The sequence below is a fragment of the Lissotriton vulgaris genome, chromosome 1_1, assembly GCF_964263255.1.
Source record: "Lissotriton vulgaris chromosome 1_1, aLisVul1.2, whole genome shotgun sequence".
Classification (NCBI taxonomy): domain Eukaryota; kingdom Metazoa; phylum Chordata; class Amphibia; order Caudata; family Salamandridae; genus Lissotriton; species Lissotriton vulgaris.
Genome location: NC_141685.1, coordinates 462,704,058 through 462,724,938, shown reverse-complemented (window position 1 = coordinate 462,724,938; position 20,881 = coordinate 462,704,058). Strand labels below are relative to the sequence as shown.

Below are 20,881 nucleotides of genomic sequence, written 5' to 3'. Positions count from 1 at the left end.
AGAGAAATACAAGTAGCAGAAAATATTTTTCTACGGAAATTATTGTTGCTCCCAGTGTCTGCTGCTAGTTTTAATGTACATGAGGACTTAGGAGTTGGCTACATTCAAGATCAGATTGTTGTGGCACCCTTATTAGGCTGGTTAAGAATTTGGGCCCAGAAACCGCCTAATTTGAATCAAGACATAATTCAAGATTGTATGTCCCTTGATAGAGCCTCGGATATTCCTTGGCTCAGATATGTTAAAACTCAAATGGCCATTTTAGGCAGCCCAGACCTGTTCACAAACCCGAGGGCGTTGAGTAAGGTGGCCATTAAAGCCATCAAGCTCCAGTTCCTAAACAGGTCCATGTTAACGAGGGAACAAGATGAGCTGGTCATACCCTCAGTTAGAAGTTTTGTAATTCTGAGTTCGGGGAGAGGAATTGAGCCGTACTTAACATATATAAACAAACCATTTCATTTGTTTGTATTGATAAGATTTAAGTACAATATGCTTCCATGGCTACTCTCTTTCCCAAAGGGCTTTTCGAAGGAGAGGGCCCTTGGCCATGCCCCCATAGACAACTTTTCAGACCAGAACACCTTACATTTGATTTTCTTTTGTGATTTGTATGTTACTATACGCAGGAAATTCATATTGCCATTGTTAAAGGGCTGTAACTTTGAACAGGTCAGGCCAGCTCTGACATATCTGTAATGTCTGAGGTCCCCGATGGTATGTTTTGGAGTGGCTAGTTATATCACAGGGGCAATCAGACGAAGAAACAAGATGTAGTTATTATGACATGAGCCCTCTATTTCTGCACATGTAGCGACTTCACGATTAAGGAGCATTTATTGACATGAATTTTTATTGTTATGTAGTTTTTTAAAAAATGATAAACTCTGTGGGTGACAATCTTTTTAATCTATTTATTGAATGTCAGGTATTGTGTTTGTAAGGGACAAGTTACTTAAATGGTCTTCTCTTAATAATCACGAAACATATATGTTGGTATTAATTGTATCTTATATATATAGTGACTACTATTATGACCTTTTTGTGGAATTGTGCTTTGATGGTTTTAAAAACTTTTCTAACCGAATAAAGCTTATTGTTGTTGACTGTTGTTGTTGACATAGTTAGATTATTAACCCCTTCGAGGCTCATGACGGAACGGTTCCGTCATGACCCCACCCGTTTTCGTTAGGGCTCAGCACCGGAGGGGAATCTGGACTGCACGGTTGTGGTTAAAATATAATCAACATCTGACTTTCAAAGAAACACACAAATAAGTTGCAAATGCTGCAAAGCATACAACTAGAATATGCCTGGACCTTTGGAGAAGAGCCATATAAAGCCTGTCCTGAATGCTTCCCCGGTTATACTTGGATATGAAAACCAAATCGAAGGATTTCTTTACCGCATGCAAAGTGCACTAGGGCAAGTCCCAGGGTATCTGCGTAAACATGCTCCCCACCAGTGCTTAATTTGTAAAAACAAATTAGTGCCAGCCCTCGTCAGGAGGCCACTGCAGTTTGCACCACACACTGTCACTATACGTACACAACTACTAACATCACACTGAAGTGTAACAATTCAGACTGTTCGAGGATGCCAACGCTTTAAGAATGGCCTGGGTGGCAGGTATTAGTTGGTAATGTATATTGAATTAACAAACAATTGTTTTTCTACTCATCTTTAAATTACACAAACAGCATCACAATGTGGGAGCTGTTATAAGTGCAGGTTCTGTCAGTTAAGTGCCAGTGTAGAGCACCAGAAACCACTGGCTCAAATTAAGCACTGCTCCCCACCAAGAGGCACACAGGAGACTAAGAGCAACACTGCACACTTGATCACCCAAGGAACCTCTAAATAATTGCAGCATGGGGGGAATACCCTAGCAGTCCATACCACAGGTTGTAGAAGGCTCTGAGTACAAGACTGAGGTCCCAAACAAAGTACTTGCACTTCAGCATTATTTGTAAACAGAACTTTCCCATTTCCCCTAATCTGAACTCAACTCTCTTGAGGATTGCGACGAAGAATATTAGATGGAGGTGCACTGCTCAGTGATTGGACGCTAACTTTTCACTACTCTTCTAGACTTTTTGTAATTTTCCTAATTTCACCTCAGCACTCCGAAGTAACCGCAAGGCGCTACAAACATCTTCCATATATAAATGAATACATATTGAATATATATCATGAAGGGAGAACCATCTTACTTTCCCAATAACTGTGCCCCAAGGTAATGTTGCTTTTTCATACATATGACTTAATATTACTTTTTATTAGATATATTGATCGCTATTTTGTTTCAGCCCTCCTTCTCTGGAAAGTCTCCTCTGTTGCATTTCGCACAACTTCTGTTCAAGCATCAAGTATTCATCCTAGCGTTTTCCTCTCACTGCCTTGCTTGTCTGTCTCAGGTGCTACATGCTTTTGCTTGTGTTTCCTAGTTTGTGTTCGCTTCAAACAGCAGAAGTGTGGTTGGGGCGGAGGATAGGGGACTCAAAAAGTCCAAGGTTGTGGAATGCCCTGGGTCTAAGCCTGAGGTCCAAAGGAAGGTTCATGTATTTCAGAGGGAACCTGCAAACATAAATCAAGTGATGTGCTTTGGACATGGTGTTCTGTTCCTGGATCCCATTGAAGCAATCCATGCTGGGTCCTTCTGTTTGGGTCCTGAAGACACACACAATGGTACAGGTAAGTGCTTTGTCTTATGAATATTGGCCTTTTACAGCCTCCATATCACTGAAGTTCCCCTGACTCTGCTTTCCTGAGAACACAGGGATCTATGAGCTCAGATCCCAGGTAGATTGAATAGTGAGCTCTCTTTACCCTTGTGGGGGAGTAGGTATTGAGTCTGAAACCCTTTAAGTGGCCATGCAGGCCATGTTGTGGCCTTCCTCTCGTTCCCTCTAGCTGAGTCCTCCAAGGGCCAGTCATTAAACCTCTCAATGCTACATTTGTGATTCATTCTTACAATTGCTGCTCTCCGGGTTCGTGAGATCACTTTTAACCTTTTGCCTGACTCATATGTTCATTAACGAGCACTCCACCCTAGCAGCAGGGGCGTCGCTTCGGGAGGGGGTATCACGCCTCCCTAATACATGTATTATTTAGTAAATAGTTTGGTACAGGAGCTTTCAGTTGGGTATGGTAAGGTGTCTGTCAGATGTCACCTGGGATTTTTAAATACTCACTCAGACAAAAACACACTTTTACACTCTTCTGTTTTGAAGGTCTTAAAACATGGGTATTGAACAAAATACTGTTTTAAGTACCCCTCAGAGTCTGTACTCCTTTCCCTTTACATTGGCCCTTAAGCCCCCTTCATGCTCTGCTCCCCCACCCCAACAATTCACCCCTAGCAGCCTTTCTGAACAAGCTACGCCCCTGCCTAGCAGGTCTTCCTGAGCGAGGATACTTTATTCCTATACATGCGAGCCCCACCCCTTCTGTATATCATTTTCACTTGAAGAGCATAAGTTCCTCACTGAGCTGACTCACCCTACACAGTCTATATGATACATCAGTCATGTCCAGGTATCTAAATTTTACCCCATGACACATGCTGACGACAGGATCTGCCGCAATCACAGAAGCGCAGAGTAAAGGGGAGTGATTCACGAACAAGTCCGGATCAATCAATGGAATAATGTATCACCTGTCCCTATTCAAGAAGTAAATGCAAGCAGGGCAAAGCAGAAAGCTCGCACTTCCTGGATGTGGCATTCAGGAGGCGGGACTGTCCCCTGATGAGGTCACTGTGCTCTGTTACTTGTCATTCCCTTCAACGATGGACTCAAGCCAGAGGAACGAGAACACAATAAGGGATGCGGCAAATAATAGAGGTTAAGGCCCGCACCTGACAGCAGTTAATGTCCTATTACTTACCGGTAATCTTCATTACTCCAGGTCCCTTTGTCCTCGACACCTTCATAATTACAAGGGGAGATGATCATCTCCACTTGTAATTATGAAGGTGTCGAGGACGAAGGGACCTGGGGGTAATGCCCTGCAGCCTGTGGGCAATAATACATGAGCTTCTGCCCCCTCACCCCCAGCTTCCAGCCATAAGCACACTCTGCCCACATTTGTGTCAAACCTTCCTTATGCCTTCGCTAAACCCAAGAAAGGTTCGAAATCAGGACAAGAACAGGAATGACCGCGCTCCAGGCATCGAGATGTTAATAGGAAACAGGCACATTGTGGGGGGAAATACCACTGCCCATGTGGAAGAGACGAACAGACACCTCCTGTCATCCGAATTGTAGAGCAAGGAGGGTGCTGCATGAGGCATGAACTCCTGAAACAAAGCCAGGCCAGCCCGGAACCCGCCAGCACGAGCCTGCTGCGCTGCACGTCCTCTCAAGGGCCTTTAAGGAGCAGTGGCAGGAATAAAATATCATCGAAGTGATCAGGTGAATACTGCAGAGCGTAAAACTCGTGTCTCCCTTCATTTTACAAGAGCCATGTCTCTCAGCTTTGTTTCTAAGCTTCACTGACGTTGCAAACGCAGCTGTTAAAAGGCCCCACAATGTTTCAGCAATCCCAGTGGTTTAGCTGATAGCACAATATATTTTACCATTGGGACATCTAGTGGCCAAGAGTGATAATGTGTTTCTTGGTCCAATTGTGGAACAATGATGGCTCGCTGAGGCTCATAAAACCAGCCGGCGCCGATGAACTAGTTCAGGATGACACGCACGCATTATGGGCCCTGTTACAAGTGGCGCAGTACCGCACGGGCCGTTATTGACTCTTGGAGGTGTAACCGCCCGTACTGAGCCACTAGGACTTTAGACATCTGTACAGGGAAACACTATGCTGAAACCGGTGCTATCGCTCTGATTCTTGCAGGTTTTCCTCAAACCCAGGGCTTTAAGTGGGATGAAAAAACGGGGTGGGGTGGGAGTCTCTCAAAGGCGCGTGTCCAATGTAATTGGGGGCGTGGCTTAAAACATTTACTCAAAAAATCGGTTCCTAGCATAGTGTGCCGCCCGACTTGTAATTTGCTGTTTCTGTCACTGCATTCAGATATATGACACACAAGTAACATCATACCTACCGTAACTGCTCCGCTAGTGAGAAGTGAGCAGTGTGAGCAGTGCTCGTCGATGTGCCAGCTGTCACTGCAGTCCCGAAAAAAAAGGACCTTTGTGCCAGGGCACAAAACAGAGCCCGATAGAGACTTGTTTCGAGGCCTCCTAAAAAAAAACTGCTGGTGCTCAGACCCGGCCCACTTAAAGACCTGCGCAAACCCTGGCATGTTGTCCGGGCACAGTTCCATCTGACTGTGCAGTCACAGACCTGGCAATTTAAGGATATTTTTCACCATGTGAATTTGCAAGAAGAAAACGGGGCAAAGCCATGGCAATTAGGGCTTTGGACCCCCGCTCTGCCTAAGCAGCCACTGCCACCCTGCCCCACAGCTGTCAGGAACTCATCTTGCACCACCTTCCATGTCCTCCAGAGGTCTGGAGAGGTTTTAATTGGGGACTATCTGTGTAGACCCCTCTCACCGTATCTGTACACTGCTTCTGTGCAGGGATTTCCAGCTCACTGTGTGATTGCACCTGCTCTCCTTGTGGCCATGTGATTGGTGATGGCGCCGCGTGTTAAACAGCGGCGCCGTGTGATTTGGCACTCCTGCAGGTGGATATTTGTCCCAAAATTCAAGGCCACTTGAAATCCCATTTTGACAGACAATGGGTTATCTGGTCTGCTTGCAATGCAGCCCCATATACTGCCATGGCCTCTGAAAGCTGCATAAACCCTCCGGTTGGGAATGGATTTGCTGCTTTGCCGGTTCTTGCCAAAGAAAGAATCCTCCTCGGTAAAGACACCAAACTTTGAAGTGACAGAAGAGAACTAAGCCGCCATCATACCATCATGCGTGATGGGACAGATCAGACATGCAGACCACAGAGCTAGTCATCCAATGGTTGCCTCAGAACACCAGATGGACTCTGACGCAAGCACTTATCACCAGCAGGCTGGACTACAGCAATCCTCTCTACGCCTGAATCCCCAAAAAGCTCCTACACCGGCTCCGACAACTCCCCCGTCACACCCACATCACACCTCAGAAAGCTTCACAGGCTCCCCATTCACAAGCGCAGCCAATTCAAACTTCTCACTCTCCAAAGACATTGCACTTTAAAAAAAAAAACTTTTTTTAAAAAAAGGACAATCCGGGAATTCATTTGAATTGATTTCTCACAGCAAGCAGTTTAACAGTTTCTGTGGCTACAATGGCAGATTGGATCCTACATATGACAGATTTATGGCCAGAGTTTTCACATTTTGTGGCACATTTTGCAGACACAGTGGCAGAATCTTAAGAGTCAAAGAGATAGCAGTTTGAAGTCAATGCTTGAGGCAGCATATATCTCTGTCTGTTGTTGGCTTACATTATTGCACTGGATGCAGAAGGAGACCCGTGGTACCAATCTAAGGAAGGAAGAAAAGAAGCAGCTCGGTCTTTTTTCCCCTCAAAGCATAGAGTAATGTTCAGGCTGAATTTGGATGAATTTGGCACCTAGTGGTTGGGATCATGTGGCCAGCATTTGGTGCCAGGAGTGTAATTTGTTTGTGGAAAACTGATGATGTTTGAAGTGCAAATAAGTATAAGTGGGCAATAAAGAGCATCTTCCACTCCAAGGAAGAGCAATAAGGGCTCTAATCATATGATGCATTTCTTAGCGTGAGTAAATCAGTTTTCACAGTAGATATAAGTACAAACCAAAAGCTACAGGTCAGCGCGAAATAGTCAAATTTCCGTCTATATGAGTTATCAAAATATGTCCCGTTTTAACAGGTGTACCAGAAAATGATGGATGGAATACTTGAATTAATGTCAGCCACTGGTAATTACTTGAGGCCGCATCCCAGTCCACTGTTATGTTGCACACCATGCCACCTCAGTTTGGACCAAGCTATATGCAAATCAGTCTTGACCCTGCTCCAATGAGAACAGTCCAGCCCGAACAGCCAAGCCAGGTCCTCCCTGAACCGGAACACAAGCAACTCAGGACTGGCTTCACCCTCATTAGGGCTCATCGGACGGGTATAGCTTGGTTCCAGTGACAAAGTCGCTGAGGGTATGCCCAGACATGGGTCCCTTCCTCACTGTACCACTGGAACCAAACTCCACCTGACTGAAAAGCCCAAATCAGGGCAAAACCAGCATTGGGTTCTGGTTAGGCAGTACGGACTGGACTGTTCTTATTGGAGCAGGGTCAAAGATTGATTTGCATATGGTATGGTCCAAACTGAGGTGGGTTGGAATGCTCCCCCGAGTGATTGGCAGTGGTTAGACTTTTTGCAAGCATCCTCTTATCACCTTTTGTTGTACTGTTTTAACAGGTGAACACCACAAATTAATAATACATGCAGCAGTGATGTCAATACCGAATGGCCATGTATTTGTCCTAAAAAATAATCTGTTCAACCCTTAAAACTGAATCACACATCCACAGTACCTATGCTAAGGAACAATGATCATGGCTTTTCAACTGATTTGGCTGCACTTATGTCACCAGATCCAATACAGATTTGGTTTGAAGAACATGGAACAGAAAAGTCTCTAAACAGCTATCAGATCTCTTCCATTTCCAGCAGTCAGTCAGAAGCCTGTGCTCCTGTTCTGACCAAAACTTGCTCATCCTGAGTTTGCACTTGTTGAAATTTGGATAAAAATCAATAAAGTGTCGGGGGCGATAGTGTGGAATAGTATCCTCAAAGACTTAAAGCTAATAAACAACTTCACCAGTAATAAACATAAACCAAAACATTATCTGTGTAGGCGACAGTGATAAGCTGGAAGGTGGCTACAGCTTTTACTGCCTCAAATGAGGACGGAGAGTACCCACCACAGCTTATCTCTTCTAGGACTGCTTTATCTATGTGTTGTGCAGAACATTGTTTTATGTTGTTCCTCTTTAGGGATTGGAACCACGAATATCGACACCTGAACATCAAGTGGACAGAATATCAAAAACACATATTGTCACGTAAGCCTAGATTTTCTTTACCTAACTCCACGCCTTTGTACCTATGCGGTACATATATCGTTAAAGCCCATGGGTGTGGAATTAGAAATAGTAAATATATACTTCCCTATATGCACCTACTTTTCGATATTTTCTCCCTCTAAATCCAGCCCTCAATATTATTATATGATGATTCTGTGGGTTGATATCCAGTCATACAATCCGTCATACAATCCTTTTTTAGCTAAAGCTACAGACATATTTAGCTGCCTGCCTGACCTAATTACATAAACACACAATTAAGACCAAAAGCAATATGCAAGAGGGGCTTTTCGATCTGCCTCTTCCAGCCATAGGCTTGTTTGGGTGACCTCATTTTGGATACTGCTTGTCCCACGTGTCCTTGACATTCTGATTTCAGTCTTTTGCATGCAATTTTACAAAGGTTAGCAAACAATTCAGCACAACTTAGGTATCATGTATCTCATCAATAAAGATGTTGTGTCAGGCATCAGAGCTGGACATTATTTTAGTTCCCAGTAACTGATAAGCAGCTGCTGAGGTTACAGACTAGAGCTGTGATTGTTGACTTCCACCATCATAATCCATCATTGGCATATTAATTTATTTCACCGAAGGGAAATAAAGATCATAGGGCTATCACAAATACATATACAACTCTGTGTATTGAAGCTGCACCCTTGTTATGATTTGCTTTGCTCAAAAGGACAGCTACATCTCCCATTGCTCTGTTCCACTTTCAATGTGTGAGAAGTCCACAGGGATCTGCTGTATTCGTGAGGCCCTGGTATCCTGTATTGAGGGGGCAGAAGTGTTTGTTTTAACCTCTACTAGAGGCCTATGTACAGCAGCAAGGTACAGCATATGCTAGGTACTATATGCCCCAAGAGGGACGGATAGTAAGAGGATGTGGTACTACACCCTTGTGAAAAACACATGGAAGTCTTGTGCCAGACTCAAGTGGGGCGTTTAGTAATGGCTTCCCATTCTGTACCATTGGGAAAGACTCTTGAAGGACTAAAGCCTGGATCAAGAGATACACATAGTACTGACTGTCACAGCTGCAACCGAATCTTCAAACATTTCCCACATGCATACCTGAGTGGCTAACAAAGTAGTCCCTCTGAGGCAAACCTACTGCTCTGTTCATGCTACACTTTATTTGTTTATTCTTATCAGCTTCAAACAAACAGAGGGTACAGAATAAAGGCAGATGCTAAGTACCAGAGGATGGTAATATCTATAAACATTAGGATGACTTACATGCTTCTTCAAGAACTAAATGATGACGTTGGCATAATTATGTAGTTCATAGAAAGGAAGCTAACGTCAGTTGACTTGCAAAAGTGATTATGGAAATGTAGGTGTTCCAGGACCCACCTCTTAATGACCTGTCATGATCAAAAGCACAGTCAGGCTATTTCCAATGTTGTGTTTCATTTTGCAAAAAGCAAACATTCACATGTCTGGTATGCTGGTGAGTGGGCAGTGATGGTTGTTTGAAGCTCATAGGCCCTCTAGGCCTCGGGTAATGCAGCCTGGTATGGCACTGTCTCGTGTCTGACTCAACAGGAACATCTAGAAATGACTCTGGCACTGAATCTTTGTGAAAGACTCATCAATGTCCGGTGTCTGACTCAAGAGGGACATTGAGTAGGGGCTTGCGGTAATGCACCTTTGAGAAAGAATCTTCAAGGACTTCTGTCAGACTCAAGAGGAGCATCTAGTATATGGCTTTTGGTCAGGTGGTGGGTGGAAGCTTTGCACAAGTTAGAAATCCTTCCATTTGGCGCCTCCAAAAGAACTTCTAATGAGGCTATGCTCTTCCTGACGGATGATGAGCACTGCACTCCATGCAGGAGCCAACACACTTGCTTTAATGTTGCAGCAGTGGCGGCTTCTCCGCTACGGCGAAGGGCATCGCCCCACTGCTGACCAAGCAGTGTAAAAACTAAAACAAAAATGTTAATAACTAAGGTTATTATTATTTCCATTTTCCCTCCTGCTGGGGTACGGGCGGCTGGGCCAGGCTGGCCAGAGCAGGGTACGGGTGTAAAACACACTCTAAAGTTGCCTCTTCCCCACCAGGCTGCATTACACAGCTTGGTGAGGAACATGAAAAGCCTCCAAGCCGCTGACTGAGCACCGAACTACGGCACTCAGACAATCACAAGGCTGCTTAAGGCAGTGTTGTGATTGGACAGGGGCTTCTGAGAGGCTGGGAGCTTCCTATTGTGGGGCGGAGGAGATAGAGCAGAGGCGGCAGCACCTGACTGCACTCAGGTAAGTGAGTTTATTTTTCTTTTTTTCATTCACTCCTCCATTCTCCCCTCCCCCAACCCCCACGCCCACCACCCGTGCTTATTAGTGGCTGCTACAGTGTTAGAGAGCACAGTCTGGGAGTTTTAAGGCCATAGCTGACTCTGACATGACAAGTTGTGTGTGTTTCGATAGCATGGCATCAGTACTTAATATGAGCGGTGAGTGTGGCTGGGACCCACTAGCAGTCATTTTTGGGGGCCAGCACTTATTTTTCCTCATAAGACTTTGAGTAAGAGAGAGAAAAAAAACCATACGAAAAGAAGGAGGAAGAGAAAGACAGAACACCCATGAAGAAGGGTGAAAGACAGGCATGAAAGAGAACCTACACGAATGAGATCAAGCGCCAGGGAGGTTCGGGTGGTGGATTAAAAAGACATGAGGTGGAATCAAGACTAAAACGCATTGGTATTTGGCACCCAAAGCTTCCATAGTGTCACTCTTGTGTCCCTGAGCAACAATATGGGCCCGGCACTCTATTCTTTTACAAATCAAGTCAAGCTCTCTGGTTCAACCTATTGAAGGCAGCATATTAAACAAGCTGCACTCTCTTTTGTGTGTTTCAAGAATAGCGGTAATTTAATGTCCTGATGTATACAAACATAATTTGTGCGACCCTATGTTTGAAAGCATTATGAAAACCATACTTATTTTTTTTGCTAACGCTTCTGTGATCTGAGTTTCAGTCTTGCTGTACACATTTTTTGTTGATTATAGAGTTCTACTTTATTACTTCCTTCCATTATTGTTTTGGCCAGTATACAATGGGGATTTATTTATGTTGCATTGCATTGTTTGCTGTGTTTGCAGATGTTCCCCCAGCATGTGTTTGCGCATTACAAATAATACACAATAAATTACAAAGCAGGTGTGTCTTTTTTGGTTTCTTTTCCTCAGTTGGGGTGTAAGCACAGGGTGGGAATCTAGAAGTATATATTTTATTTGTCAGATTACACTCCTACTGTTGTGCATAAGAGACGAACTCTAGATCAGGAAGAACTACAAAAGAGGAAAGCAGGAAAAAAGGAGGCTCTTAGGGCCTCATTACAATGGTGGTGGGACTGGTACCGCCAGGCCGTTGGTGGCAGTCCCACCACCATCGCACTCAATGGGACTACCCGCCGCATTAACATGGTGGGCGGATGGAGGGTGGGCAGAGAGACTGACCGCCACTTATCCAACTGGCTCTTTCAGCCCGCCGGACCTTTGGAGGACTGCAATACTTACAACGGTGGCGGTGCCTGCCCTCCGATATGGGCCCTGGGGGTACCTATGGTGACTCTCTCCATATCCCTGCACCATGTGGCAGGCACCGCAGGGTGCCTGCCACATGCAGGGATAAATCTGATTATTTTTTTTGTATTGTGGCGTGTGCTGCATGTCGCATACAAAGAATACACAATGCGACCACCGTGAAGGCGGTCACATCATAATGCTGCAGTGGGAACTTTGACTCCTAGTCGGGCTGCCCTGCTTCTGCGTCAGTGTCGCCCGCCCAACTCCATAATCAGGCCCTTAGAATGCAAATAAGTACTATTTGAGAATGGGGCAATAGTTTGCCTTGACCATGACCTGCACTTTGAGTAGTGCTCATTACACTTTACGAGGCTGGTCTTATATAGTGAAAGATGTTTAGCAGACTGCAAATTCATAAGCAGAGTAGGACAATGCACTCTTTTTTGTTACTATTCTGTCTGTGCAGAATAAACTGTATATTTGTGTTTCTAAATCGCCAAAGAAAGACCACACCTTTTGATAGCAACACATCTGTGGCATTGTAGGACATTGGGGATATTTTATGTGAAAAAAACTTTTCCCACTAACCTTGAAGACTGACCCTTGCAATTGGTGGCTGACTTGCAACTGGAGACCTCCTGTGAAAGAGCAAACATATAAATGTAATTTAGTGCACATTCAAAGGGTCCACTCAGTAAGTGTGAAGTGTTTAAATGGACATGGTCTAAGACTATTTCAGTGGAATAGAAAACACATGCCCTCCTTCATGTAAGAAAATTCTTACCACACCAATTTTGTAAATCACGATGGGAATCGTTGTGGAACAATACAAAACTGCTATACAAAGAGAAACCAATGAATAATCATGCTTGGATTGAGAAGGGTATACACTTCCCTCATCAGCTGTATGATGGTCCATTACCACTCGCTTTCAATGACCTACAAAAAAAGTTTCAACTCCAGAACATAGACTTCTATTACTTCTTACACATCAAAGTGGCCCTCTCCAAAACAGATTTATCCAACGTCACCCCCTCCCTTCCTGGATACCTACACACGATTAACGGACAGGGTCATCAGGTGTCCAGAATATACAAACTGATCCGCCCTGAGGCCACGAAACTGACAACTTCCACACAGTCCTTCTGGGATTCTTACTCCTCCACACCGACATCGGAAGCAGAATGGGCCAGAATATGGGAATCTACATCGCGACACAAAACCAGCCCTACATTATCCCAATCTAAATTCTGGCTTCTCCACAAAGCTTTTTGGACTCCTAGGAGACTCTTCCTGCACAACATCAAGGAAGATGACTCCTGCTGGAACTGCACGGCAGAGGGTGGGGACCTAGAACACCTAATATTCAAATGCCCCTGTGTATCCGACTACTGGTATAGAATCTTCGCATTTATTACCAAAGTATTACATATTTCGCTCCCGAGGGAATTTGCAACCTTAGTCATGGGTTTTGCCAAAGCTGTTAACCTCAATGAAAATGATAAAGCCCTACTTGACTTACTTTTGACAGCAGCGGTCAAACTCATACTGAATAACTGGAAGGACACTGGCAAAGCTTCTTTCCCCCACTGGCTCAATTGGGTTTCGAACCTCAGAGGAACCGACAATATTGCGCTGGCTGCTACACCTTGGCGCCCCCCCTATAGGAACCTGTGGTCCTCGTTTGACGCTCACTTCGACCTATTTAAACCCGCATAATTACCTGATGCGCCATGCACATATACACCCTGCCCATAGTCCGGGTTGCCTACCTGTCCAAACGACTGACCTCATTGACTTACGTGGTCATCTTGCTCCACCTATGACTGTAACCTTGAAAATGTACTGATGCACTGCCTGTGTTATCTTTCTTTTCCTTACGATTTGTTTTGAATTGCTTATTGATTTATCTCAGATTATCTTAATTTAATTTACCCCTCCTTTGTTCTTGTTATGCTCGTATACTTGTGTACTTGCTCTTGTTGATGCCGGAACCATGCATGATATATGCTCATGTCTGTAATGCTTGCTCATCTCTCTCAATAAAAATTTTTGTGAACATAAAAAAAAAGAAAACACATGTATCCTGACATTTTTAGTAAAACTGCCAATGTTCTAGAAAGTGTGATTTTCTCAATAATAAACACATTCTCGCTTTTAAAAGCATGAAAACATTTAATAAAAACTAAAAGTCGAGTGATTAAAATTAAGCACATTTAATTTCCCCCAGATATAGATATTGATTTTGTAGTACATCGTGATTCTGGATTAGATCATAAATTGGAGTAAATTGATCTGATTCTTCAGCAGAATATTGAATATGTAAAATTATGAGCTCCAACTAAAGTAGTACTATGGTATTGAATGTGGATTCTTAAACACGGTCACCCTCTGTTTCAGTTTTAAAAATGACTGTTTTGCTACTCCTGACCTGTGGCATAGCGCTTCTACTTTAGCTATATTTAAATATGTCAAGTACAGATCCTGAAGGAATTCTGGTGTGGAAAACTAAAGTAAAATTCTAAGGTGTACAGTGTAACACCTGCATTTGGGATGTTAATAGTACAGATTCAGGAATTATGAGTGGTACTCGGCTCCTGCACACATTCACCCCACTTTTCTAAATTAGGGCCCTATATGTCACTCCTGTCCCAACTAATAAACATTTATTTCACATTTGCTGACTTTGCGGTCAGCATCAACTGAGAATTACAGACACATTGTCTGAGACAATCTCGTTTTGTACTGTCTGAGAACAGACTGATTAATGTTAAACTTAGAAAATAGAAGCAAATCCTGAATACTCAAATATATCAACCTTACACAATTTAAAGATTATATCATTTTATTTTCTGCACTGACTTAAACACAAGAATACATACAGTTTGAAGGCATTTTATCAGTAAGTAGACTAGCTTTTAAGGGCCTCCTGTATGAAGGCTTTTGCTTGTGCAAAGTCTCCTGTTTGGTAAATGATAGAGATTGCGAATTCTAAAACCCTTTTCCAAATGTACTAAACCTATTTCGCAACCCATCAAAGGTTTTCTGAATCACTAAACGGTTTTAGAAAAGCTTCCAAATAGCAGTTTGAATGGGGTGTGTTTTGGGCATCAATTATATAAAGCAGTGCTGACTCTGATATATCAATGCTTTGTAACCATAATCAGTCGCAAAAGACTGAAAAGTTACAGACTCCTCAATTGGTATGGTGACTGGCTCACAAAGGGGAAAGTGTCCTCTTTGAACCACTTCCCCATTCTGAATCTTGAAATACGCTTGAGAGAGAGTAGGCATTGATCCATGAGACCACTATCAACTCTCAGTAAAATATTTTGGAAAAGAAAACTTTTTGGTTCAAAAACTGTACAATTTCCTTTAAGAAAAACAGGCTGCATTAAAAAAAAAAAACTTTTTTTAAACACGATCACAGACATTGTGGTCTACTGACCTTTATACATAGGTCTGCTTGCACAATACTATTCCATTTACAAAATGTTGGTGCACAATTTGCAAGTACTTTTCACCAATGGAAAACTTGTAAGACTCTTCCATTCCTTCCTCTTCTCGGATCCCCAAAGAGTTGAGGGAAGAGGTAGGCAGGCACGGCCAGTAGCATCAACTCAAGCCTCTTTCACAGCATCTCCACAGACCCTAGGTACGTGGTGCAGGGAAAGATACTGCACTAACTCTTCCATCCCTATTCAGCCACTACCCATGTCTTCAAAGACTCGGGAGCCAGTAGATGCTCAATGGAAGCATGGTGAATAGTTCATGCCACCTCAACACCACCGATCAATTGTTAGGTTTTTGCTTTAGATTTAGGATGGGGCATGAACCTTTTGTGGTAGATTATAAGGGAGGCAGGTGGCTGCATTCTTCTTCCTTTCCAATTAGATAGCATAGGAGTTTTTTTGTGAGAGGACTTTTAGAAAGGGAGTTGAAAAGGGAAGTAATTTGGACAGGACACTGGCAATTTATTGCATCTCAGTTGCGACTTGTCACAATTTGTGTTACTCAAAATAAGAGCAATGAGCGCTAACACTGGGCCTGATCCACAAAGTTCTTTTTCACACACAATTGGGACTTATTTCACAATCTTGAACAGCGGACCTATGTAGTGGATTCTACACACTAGCAATCTTAAGAGGTAATGTGGGACCCCGAGCATTCTAGTAACAGCGGCCATGCCAAGTATGGTGGGCACTCACAAAAGTCATTAACTAGTGGGTATTCCAAAACATTTATTCAGGTTGTTGGCCACACTCATAAAACGTGAAAATGTACTCCTCTGTGCCGTTAGCTTCTTTTAAAGGACGGGTAAGGAAAGGGTAGTTTTACATGGATTTAAAGAAGAGCGTTTCTTCAGGGAGGAACACGTTTTCTCCAGAGAGCAGAAAATTAAAAGAGAAATGTCCTTTTGCATTCTCCACCAGGGTTCCTTTAATTGCAGGGATATAGTTTTGCATGTCTACATACAGGCTGGTGAATTTGTCTATCTAAATCTTGGATCTTTGCATTGTAGGTGCATCTGTTTTTGTTAATTAATGTCTAATTCTAAATCTATTTTCTTCTGTTCTAACATGCATACTGTATCAAACTGTTATAAAAACATTATTTCACAGCCCTGCGAGACGTTTTGTACCTCCAAGTTGGCAGAGTACAATGTTGCTTTACTATTAGGTTTCTTTGCAAGGATTTTGCCAAGTAACCCCCAGTAGACATGAGGCAGAAGATTACCCTAAATTAAACATTTCATGGCTGAAGCTTGGGCGGCTAATTTAAGGACTTCCTTTGGTAAGATAGGCTTGAGGCTATGCAGAATCTTTAGTTGGATCTGATCTTCATTATGCTTCTTTGACATGGCGGTTTTGGAGTAAAGGCTATTGAACCTTGCATCCAAGGGATTCTACTGAGTTGATCATTTTTTGTGAAAGACGAATGTCCTTCATTTGATTTTTCTCATCAGTTGGAAGTTTCTAGCCCTTGCTGTGGGGAAGGAGAAATCTAGTCTTCAGCTGTAATTTTGTTTTAGTTTTGAAATTTCTTTAAGAGTGGAGGGGAGCGCATTTGATCTGGGTATATAGAAGAGTATTATCCACATGTTGCAGAAAGGAGAAATAACCTGTGTTTGCTAATACATCACATAGCGATTCCTCATAAAGTTTGAAATGTAAGGTGGTGAGGAGGGAGTCCTGTGAGGCTTTGCTAGGATTAGAGACAGAATTTACCCTTTTGATGTATTGGGATCTGTCACTAAGATAGGGTGTGAACCATTTGAACGCCTGTGCTGCTGCTTGGGAGTTTTGGGAGGGTTTAATGATTAATAACACCACAGGAATCTGATAGGTCGATAAGAACCAGGAGGTAGGAGCTTCTGGTATTGAAGACACAAACACCACCATTCACAGTTTTGGGCGTGGAGGTTTCATGCTATTAATGTGGATTATTGCAGATGCTATAATTTCAAAGTATGAAAAAGTATCCCTCTTTCTAGTTAAGTGATACCTGTTTCAGCTGCCCTAGCCTGTCACAGGTTTCCCTTTGCCGACAAACAATTATCCATGAGCAGAGAATGAATTACACAGTGCATCTTCAGTTACATGGTCAACAGCACCTGGTGTATTGCAATGCATTGTTGTTGGAGTCTCCTAAATATCTGATAGGGAGACTCCAGAGAATCGAGTCAATTGCAGCCAAGTTGGCGCTAATGAGACCACCCCAGTCTTCAGCGTTTCATGCCTTGGCCGAGCTCCACTCGCTCACAGTTATGCAGAGGGTACAATTCAAATCAATGTGCATAGTCATCACGGCTCTTTATGGCATTGGGCCCAAGCCATTACAGAGCAGATTTGAGTGATATGTCCCACCACGTAATGTTCGCTCCTCCTCAGCTAAACTGGTGGGAGTATCCAGGTTTAGAATATCTAGATCTGGAGGAAGAGCTTTCAGTATTGCAGCAGCTTCGGCTTGGAACAAACTCCCAGCCGAGCTTTAAACAGGAAGGTAATCTGCTGCAGTTTGGAAAGAAGTTGAAGACCTGGCTCTTTCCCAGGGCATAAGTATATGGCCATGAATTTATTATCCTTCCATTGACCCTGTTCTCGTTACTACACTCCAGGTTAATTGATCTCACATGTTCAAGCAACAGGATACCCGCAGGGTCACAGTGCGCTCTATAAATGCAAAATACAATACAACACACCTGTGTCTCATGAGGTTTTGCCACAGAGCATGCAGTATGGATTTTAATTGGGTCAGATGGTAAACCACTTTGATATAATCTGATCAGCTATGTTCCTGGACCGAGGTACTTGCCAATCCAAAAACAAGTGGCCGCAAAGGCTTCCAGAGTGATGTTGATGGTGGAAAGGACTAGTAAGAGAAGATCGTAAGCTCACGCGGTACCTCACTGATCTAGCCATCAATGTGTGCTCTTATGATGATGCGTTCTCTATCCATTGCTCAAACTCTACTGAATATTAATAGGGATATCCAGTGTAGCAGAAACACAGTTCTCTCTGCCCAGCCCTGCATTTCTAGCAATCACCACCAAATGCATTCCAGAATGTTCCTTTGTTTGATGTCCACATGTGTTTTGAGTCCTATTGTGGCTGTATTCACCCAATGGCTTCTTTGTTGATGAGTTGACCTTGGGAGGGGAGGTTACAGCCCCCATGTCAGGAGGAACAGCCCAGAAAGCATTAAACTCTCGGGCTAGAGCAAGGCAGTTTTCCATATTTTTCTTTCTACAAATACCGATGAATATGCTTTAGTGAGAAGGGTCTGTAACGATTGCTCATGGGAGTCGAGGGGTTACGTTGTCACATGTGCATATGGCCAGGTGGCATAACGAAACTTGAAGGGGGCCCCTGCCCAGTGCATGGAGGGGCCCCTCTCCGGACTCACTCAGGAGCTGTCAGGCCAGGGTACTGTGTTGAAGGGGCCGGATGGACCTTGGGGCCCCCCACACCGCGTGGGCTGCGGGGTCTATGTTAAGCCACTGATGTGGCCGCTGACTATACCTAATGCCAAGTGCCACTATGAGCTGCCAATCAATCACGTAATTCCAGCATCATAAAACAGCCTGGTGGCTGAGTAAGAAATGCACCCCACAAGCAACTTTAATCCTAATGGTAGTACAGCCACAGTGCATCTCTGGTAGTTGATGATCTGTCCCCCAAGCCCTCCCCCTGTCTCCACCTGCACTACATTCACAGCTTAATTTCTGCTTCTGGCCTACATTTTCAGCACGGTGTGGATTTAAACATCTGCTTCTGGTGTTTCAGGCGGTGCAGTTTCATAATGGTTAAAACACCAACTGCAAGACAGGATCAGGACAGGGCCCTTTGACCAATAGTGGGGCTTCAAGTGGGCCGTATTTCTCCACTGCTTTCAATATTCTCCCCTTGTAGAGGAAATTGTCATTAGTGGATGCAAAGGGAAACCTACTGGTGGATGACAAAATAATTAATTGTATAGCTACAGTGCTTAATTTGTAAAGAAACATAAGTGCCAGGGTTCTCGCCAGGAGGCCACTGCAGAATGCACCACACATTGCCCCTGCCAGTGCTGCCAATGATAGAAACAACACAACTACTAATCATCACACTTCTACAAATGTGACAATTCAGACTATTCCAGGCCCCCATAGCTATAAGGACGACTTGACTGTTTTTGTGGCCTTCTGTAAATTAGACAGACAGTGCCATCTTGTGGCAGACAGTCACAAGCGCCGGTGTTGATAATTAAGTGCCGGTGCCGAGCACTGAAAACCACTGGCTCAAATTAAGCACTGGATAGCTGGGTTATCTGACTAATTTAGGACACATCTTTTTTTTTCCTATTGGAGTATTTCTATCTGCACCCACAAAGATTATGAGGCATCAGCAGCGTATTGGTATACTGTGGAATATAAGCCGTTCTTGTGAGCCGCATGGTGTTGAATAAATCAGAGATACTGAAGATTACCCCACCACTCTACGTCTGGTAGTGCAAGATCATGCATACTCCAATATTCTTGAGCACAACACAGATGTAGTAGGAGACAAGAGGGAAGACATTCCACATGCTTATCACACTATCCGCACCATAAGGCTGATTGATTGTGGACTCCTCTCTACTACTCACTTTTGTGATCTTGGTATGCACTTAATTAACAAATGGATATGCCTCAATATTTTCACGCTTACGACTCACATCACTTGGGTACTGCACGCTTCCTTTTTAGGCATTTTGCATTACAGTAAGCTTTTGCATATTCTCTTTTTTAGTATAATGGTATTTCTTCCACCACTTGTTTGGGGACAAATATGCAGCTGTGCCGTGAACATCCCCTCGCCATCTCACCAGCCGGATTTTATTACAGTGCCTTCAAAAGTGGATTCTGGTTTTCCATTTATAAATACATTGATTGAATAATTAATTCAGTCATTTGTGAGTGTCAGCGGTGGTGTGGCATGCTAAACACAGGTCATTGGCCAAGCACAGTGGCCGACCAGTGGTCAGCTATTGCCGCATTATGCAGTCTATCTGACTGCAGGCTGTAGAGCAAAGGCTCAACCAATGCAAATCTATATTATCGTCTCATCTCATCACTGGAGGCATTCTGGACTTCACCTCATTCTGAGATGCGGCCGGCATCTTGAAAGTACTCAAGTTTAGACAGTTCAGCAGCATGGACATATTGCACTGCTTTCCATTCAGCTTCTGCAGCATAAACAATGTGTGTCTTATGGACTTTCACTTGCAGGTTTCAGAATAGGTGCAAAAACCTTACTGCACACGTATTTGCATGCAAACTTAACCTATGTCCTCAAAATGTTCACGGTTTGTTCCTTTTGGAACCAGACTCAGGCACCTATGAGGTCAACAAAGGTAGAGAGCGGGACTCAGTAGATCAGAAATTTGTGAGAGAAGGCATGACTCACAAGACTAACCTTTTAGAAACTTAGACCCAGATTTCACGCTCCTGAAATTACTAGCGCCGGTTGACCGTTAATTCTTGGATGATGGCAGGGACGGCCTTAGGCATGTGCAAGCTCTGCACCTGCACAGGGCCACCAAACCCCAGGGGCCCGACGCCAATATATATCATTAATATAACAATCCACTGAGGATGGATACATATTTGTGTGGTGGCCCCTGACAGGGATTTGGCGGCCTCCGGCTCTGTTCCACCTCCAAACACCCTGACCCTGCCCCCCCCTTCATTGGCCTCCGTGCCGGCGTTCCTGATGGTTCCTGAGCTCCGGGGGGTTCCGCCCCACCCGGACCCCTCTTCCGGGGCCTCCTACCTACGCTCCCTGCCCAGGGCTGCC

At 43.9% G+C, this 20,881-nt stretch overlaps 1 protein-coding gene across 2 annotated transcripts in view; it reads right to left on the bottom strand.

The window, feature by feature from the left end:
- PDE4B (phosphodiesterase 4B) overlaps positions 1–20,881 on the bottom strand; it is an 804,711-nt gene that overhangs the window by 266,901 nt on the left and 516,929 nt on the right. For both annotated transcript variants that reach the window (XM_086953749.1, XM_086953754.1), the window contains exon 5: positions 12,153–12,202. In XM_086953749.1, the coding sequence (XP_086809875.1) occupies positions 12,153–12,202 (50 nt within the window). The remainder of the gene's footprint in view (positions 1–12,152; positions 12,203–20,881) is intronic.